Genomic DNA, 6,125 nt, shown 5'->3' on the forward strand with positions numbered 1-6,125 from the left:
GTCCCCGTGCAAGCCCATGGGAAGGTGGTGTGATGCGGGGGGAGTGGGCGATGTTGGGGCGAGGGACCGGCTCTCCTGCCTTTAAATAGTGAAGGAAAAGTGAATCCATTCCCAGAAGGCCGACCGCTTAGGCAGGGTGAGATAGTGGTGGGGAAGGAGGTGCAGTCCCCCCCTTTCCTGTCTCATGCTCCCGGAGTTCAGGCTTTTTCCATACGGATAAACGGCCTTGCAGGGACCCCCCAGTTGGGTGATAACCTGGAGCGAGGGGCTCAGGGGCAGAGGGGCGGCTTTTTCGGGTCCGGTGTTCCCGGGGTGGGAAGAGGGAATTGATGGAGCTGGTGGCTCCTGTGTGGCTCTTGTGGCACCCTGACCCGACACCCTGCTCCGGTGTGGGCACCGCCTGATGGATCGTTGAAATTAAAAAGGAATAAACCACTGGGGGAGACAAACGTCTGACGCAGAGGCGGGGATGGAAGCGAGAACTGGGGGAAATTCAAGCCCATAAATCACAGGGTGCCATCCCTGTGAGGAGGGTCCCTGCCACGGCCGGGGGTGTCCCGAGGGGTCCCCGGCACAGCTAAGGGCTGCGGCTCCCGTGGGTGCCAGGAGAACTTCTCAGCGTCGGTCCCCGGCTCCATCCCTCCCACCGGACGGGTGCAGAAGGACTTTTTCCACGGGGACAGAGCCGGGGGGAGCCTTTCCCGGGACCGTACCCCGATGCTGTGGGGTGAACCCCCCCGCTGGCACCCGCTCCGGGTGTTGGGTGCCAAAGCTGCCACAGATTAATTACCTGCTGGTTCCTGATCTTGCAGCCATGGTGGTTTTGGAGATGGATAATTAATTACCTTCTGCTTTTAATTACTGCTGGCGGGGTGACGCTGTTGGCAGCGTTCGTGTGTCCGCGAGGGGACTGGAAGGTTGTGGAACCGCATCTCGTGTCGGCAGCGTGGATGCATCCCGGCTGGTCCTGGAGATTCAAAACCGCTGGGACATGAGTCCGTCGGTGCCAGCAGCTCCTCTGAACGATGGAATTAAGTTACAAGGAAAAAGAAGGAGGATGAAGAAGGACAGTGGTAGGTGACACCGGGAAAGGGACAGCTCTGCCCAGGTCCTGCACCCAGGCTCGCCCCTTTCTGGCTCCACTGCTCCTGGCTGAAGGGGTACTGGGGGTGTCCCGCTGCCGTGGGAGCGTGGATTTTGCAGGGATGCTGCTCCTCGACTCCAGCGGTGGCCCCGCCACAGCTCCTGCGTGCCCACACATGCCCATCACCATCCCCATCGCTCCATCCCCGTCACCCCGTCCCCATCACCCTGTCTGTCCCCATCACCCCGTCCCCATCTCCCCGTCTGTCCCCATCACCCTGCATCCCACAGCACTTTCACCTCGTGCCACTCCCACCAGTTGCTCCCAGTATCACACCAAGACCAGTTACTGGGACGAAGCCGGCAGTTGGGGTGGGAGCTGTGGGGCTTCTTGGGTGGGACAATTCCCCCTCCCCACCCGCCACCAAATGAGTTTTTTAATTGTTTGATTTACTTATCTCATCTCTGATGGGCTGATCTACTCTGCTGCCTTTTAATTGCTTCAAAAGTTGAGCAGTTTTTCATGTTTTAAGGAGTGCTGAATTGTATAATTAAAACACTAACAGTGTAAATCAACAGTGCAGAAGAAAGACAGCAGAGAATTAAGCAAGCTTCTTGGCATAATAATAAAACCAAACCGGCATGAAAAGTGCCCATTACGGCACCGACGCCGAATACAAATGCTCGGCCGAGGGGAGCGAGGCACCGTCCGGCCCCGGCGAGGGGCTACAGTCGCCGGCACACCACGACGGCCTCCAAAATCGCCTGGTTTTGGCCCAAAGCGCAGCATGGCCTCACCATGGGAACTTGAGATGGAGGGAGGTGTGTGGGTCAGGCAGTGGCTGTCCCCCCCGCCCCACAGCCCCTGCGCCCCCCCCCCTGCGCCCCCCCAGCAGCATCGTTCCCGCTCCTGCCTGGGAACGGATTCACTTTTACCTTATTAATATTATTTAAAAGCCGAGTGGGTGTATAAATCAACAAAAATAATTCATGAGAGTCATTAGCTCCTCAAAGACGGGATCTTTTTACGACTGGCTTTAAATTAAAAAAAGGAAAAAAAAAAACCAAACCCAAACCCATCACATTCTGAAACTGCGGCTTTTAAAACACATCAAATACATTTCCTCCCTGCCTCCCACCGGCCCGGCTCCTCTGCCTAATGAAATTCAATTAGCATTCTTAATTCACCCGCTGGCTACCAGTTTTATATTAAAAAATCTTTCTGGTTCTGCTTGGGAAGCGCCGTGCCAGGATCGCGGTTGTGTTTAACCCACCTCCCCCCGGCTTGGGGGCACCGCGTGGTCCCCCGGCACTGGGTTTGGTGAACAGCACGATGAGGAGCCTTCTTCCTCCTCCTCCTCCTCCTCCTCCTCCTCCTCCAGTGTCTCCATGAGGCTCTGGCGAGGTGGATGTTGATGGAGCCACATGGAGGAAACGCGGGATGCCGGATCTGGTACCCACACTGAGCCCGGCGGGGCCACATCCCCTTGGGGACACTGTTTTGGACTATTTCCTCTAACAGAGGGGAACTCGGGGGACAGGAGGGGGAGGACTCTCTTGAAGTGGAAAAAAAATAAAAATGAAGAGGAGTTTGGAGAGAAAAAGGGTAAAACAGCAGCAGGGCAGGGGTGGATGATGGGTGAGTGCCAGTGGGGAGAGCTCCTGGGCCAACATCATGCGGTCCCACCGCAGCCAGGTGGGGCTGGGGGTAGGGACAGGCCCTAGGACAGGTCCAGGGTGAGACCTCGGGTGCTTGGCTGGGGGCGGCACCGAGTCCCGCTCTCACCCTGCGCGCCCGCAGCTCGCTTTGCGCGCTCGCCCGAGAGCCGAGCGAACCTGCCGGGCTGGGTGCGGAAGGGCGCTCCGTCACAGCGGTGTTTACACGCGTGAGGGCAGCCGGATTTTCATGATGCGTAATTACACTGTCCTTAACGGAGTTGCGAGCCATTTTTCCTGGTGGAGGGAGAGAGCGGCGGCGGTGTGGGAAGGGGAACCGCAGCTCGTCTGTGCGTCAGGGTGAGCTCCAGGCTATCGGACTGGTGCCGATCGTGCGGATGCTCGCTGCAGCCGTGGGGTGAACCGCAGCAGCGTTGCGTGCCCACCACCCGGACCCCGGGGGCCTCACTCTGCACCCCGGGCTCCAGCGCATCCTGCTGGAAGCTGAGCGTCTCCGCTTCTCCCCATCCCCAGCACACCCTGGTGACTGGGGAGCACTCTGCCCACCCAAAGTGTGGGTGGTTTCCTTCTCCTCTTGCTCTTCCCAGCGATAGGACCATCCCCTGCTCACAGACGCCGTGCAACACCTCCAGATGTTTGCTCCTACCTTCCCGCAGCAGCGCTGCCGATGTCCCCCGAAGGACGCACAGGAGAGCCAGCCCTGGGCAGTCCCCAGAGGAAAACCCCACGGTTTCTGGGTCCTGCGGCTGGTTAGAGCGTGGGAGGCATGGCTTGTCCCCCGGGAGGCGATGCGCCAGCTGCACGTCAGGAGACATGCAGGAGATGTGTCCACAGAGGCGCATGGTCCCACCTCGGGCACCCCAGGGAGCTGCCTGCGCAGCTGCACCCCACGGCTGCTGAGCCGCGGGGCAGACCACGATGTGCATGGCTGGGATGCGCATGGCTGGGATGTGCATGGCTGGGATGCGCATGGCTGGGATGTGCATGGCTGGGATGCGCATGGCTGGGATGTGCATGGCTGGGATGCGCATGGCTGGGATGTGCATGGCTGGGATGCGCATGGCTGGGATGTGCATGGCTGGGATGCGCATGGCTGGGATGTGCATGGCTGGGATGCGCATGGCTGGGATGTGCATGGCTGGGATGCGCATGGCTGGGATGTGCATGGCTGGGATGCGCATGGCTGGGATGTGCATGGCTGGGATGCGCATGGCTGGGATGTGCATGGCTGGGATGCGCATGGCTGGGATGTGCATGGCTGGGATGCGCATGGCTGGGATGTGCATGGCTGGGATGCGCATGGCTGGGATGTGCATGGCTGGGATGCGCATGGCTGGGATGTGCATGGCTGGGATGCGCATGGCTGGGATGTGCATGGCTGGGATGCGCATGGCTGGGATGTGCATGGCTGGGATGCGCATGGCTGGGATGTGCATGGCTGGGATGCGCATGGCTGGGATGTGCATGGCTGGGATGCGCATGGCTGGGATGTGCATGGCTGGGATGCGCATGGCTGGGATGTGCATGGCTGGGATGCGCATGGCTGGGATGTGCATGGCTGGGATGCGCATGGCTGGGATGTGCATGGCTGGGATGCGCATGGCTGGGATGTGCATGGCTGGGATGCGCATGGCTGGGATGTGCATGGCTGGGATGCGCATGGCTGGGATGTGCATGGCTGGGATGCGCATGGCTGGGATGTGCATGGCTGGGATGCGCATGGCTGGGATGTGCATGGCTGGGATGCGCATGGCTGGGATGTGCATGGCTGGGATGCGCATGGCTGGGATGTGCATGGCTGGGATGCGCATGGCTGGGATGTGCATGGCTGGGATGCGCATGGCTGGGATGTGCATGGCTGGGATGCGCATGGCTGGGATGTGCATGGCTGGGATGCGCATGGCTGGGATGTGCATGGCTGGGATGCGCATGGCTGGGATGTGCATGGCTGGGATGCGCATGGCTGGGATGTGCATGGCTGGGATGCGCATGGCTGGGATGTGCATGGCTGGGATGCGCATGGCTGGGATGTGCATGGCTGGGATGCGCATGGCTGGGATGTGCATGGCTGGGATGCGCATGGCTGGGATGTGCATGGCTGGGATGCGCATGGCTGGGATGTGCATGGCTGGGATGCGCATGGCTGGGATGTGCATGGCTGGGATGCGCATGGCTGAGACGTGCAAGCTCAAGACGTGCAAGCTCGAGACATGCATGCCTGAGATGTGCAAGATGGAGACATGCATGGCTGAGACGTGCGTGGCTGGGATGTGCATGGCTGGGATGGAAGAGCTCGAGACGTGCGGGGCTGAGAAGAGGCTGAGATGAGCGTGGCTGAGACGCGCACGACGGAGCCATGCATGCAGCTCGAGTGCTGCGTGCCCGAGCAGCGCACGCCTGAGACATGCCTGCCCGAGCCGTGCATACCGGTGCCTGACAAGTGTGCTCCAGACGTGCACGCCGAGCAGCGTGTCCCTGCGCTGTGTGGCCTCCGGCGCCAGTCCCAGCGCGGAGGCACCGCACCGGCGCAGAGGTCCGCCATCCAGCCCTTGTTTTGTTCTCCCGAATCTCGGGTCCTTCTTTCCCGGGCAAACGCATTTGTGCGGGCAGGCGACGTGCGGCGGAGGTGGGGAGCTGGCAGAGGTAATAGGAGACATGAAAGGACACGTTCGCTGGGAGATTCCCCTATTCAGAGAACAAACCGCAGCAGAAATTGATTTTTTTCCCCCTGTTTACTCCAGTTTCTCCCCCCGACGCAGAGAAAAAAGGCCTTGCATCGCCATTACCTGCTCCGGAGCGCGAGTGCAATTTGCTGGATGCCTTTATTATTAACAAGGACAGAAAACTCTTTCCAATCACTCGGTCTTTGCTCTCTTTTTTCCCCCTTCATTCTCATTCTTTCTTCCTTTCCCGGGTTTTAAAGCGAAGGGCCCTGGCAGCGCGCTGCCGAGAGCCGATCAATTCACTCCTAATGGCAGCTCCCATGCCCTCGCATTCATCAGCCGGGCTCTTAAAGAGCATCCGAGGCTTCATGGACGACTTGGGGGAAAAAAAAAAAAAGCCCATTTGGAGGCGAGATCATATTTTCTCCGTCTCTTCCCCTTTTGTTCTTTATTTGCGGAGGACAAAGGCAGGCGCAGGCTCGAGGTGGGGAACAGGCAGCGGAGGCAGATGAATTCCAAAGAAACAAAAGAGCCTGTTTTCATGGAAATGCCCTGAAAAGGAGGGAGCAAATTTGGGGAGGGGGACACACAGAGCTGGGGAAAAAGCCGGGGGTGTGTGTGGTGTGGTGGGGGTGGTCGTGTTCAGTAGCGGCATCACGGTGTGGCTAGAGCAGGAAAAAGGAGAATAAACGCGGCTGGAAG

At 59.5% G+C, this 6,125-nt stretch overlaps 2 protein-coding genes across 2 annotated transcripts in view; one reads left to right on the plus strand and one right to left on the minus strand.

Annotated features, from left to right (window-relative positions):
- Positions 1–2,474, minus strand: part of RPL38 (ribosomal protein L38) — a 5,827-nt gene extending 3,353 nt beyond the window's left edge. Inside the window, exon 1 of the mRNA XM_009886541.1 lies at positions 2,358–2,474. Within this exon, the coding sequence (XP_009884843.1) occupies positions 2,358–2,474 (117 nt within the window). The remainder of the gene's footprint in view (positions 1–2,357) is intronic.
- Positions 2,475–5,084: 2,610 nt separating this feature from the next.
- Positions 5,085–6,125, plus strand: part of SDK2 (sidekick cell adhesion molecule 2) — a 149,715-nt gene continuing 148,674 nt past the window's right edge. The window contains 1 exon segment of the mRNA XM_009886542.1: positions 5,085–5,386. Within this exon segment, the coding sequence (XP_009884844.1) occupies positions 5,085–5,386 (302 nt within the window).

Source organism: Charadrius vociferus, unplaced genomic scaffold (genome assembly GCF_000708025.1).
Source record: "Charadrius vociferus isolate BGI_N301 unplaced genomic scaffold, ASM70802v2 scaffold616, whole genome shotgun sequence".
Taxonomy (NCBI): domain Eukaryota; kingdom Metazoa; phylum Chordata; class Aves; order Charadriiformes; family Charadriidae; genus Charadrius; species Charadrius vociferus.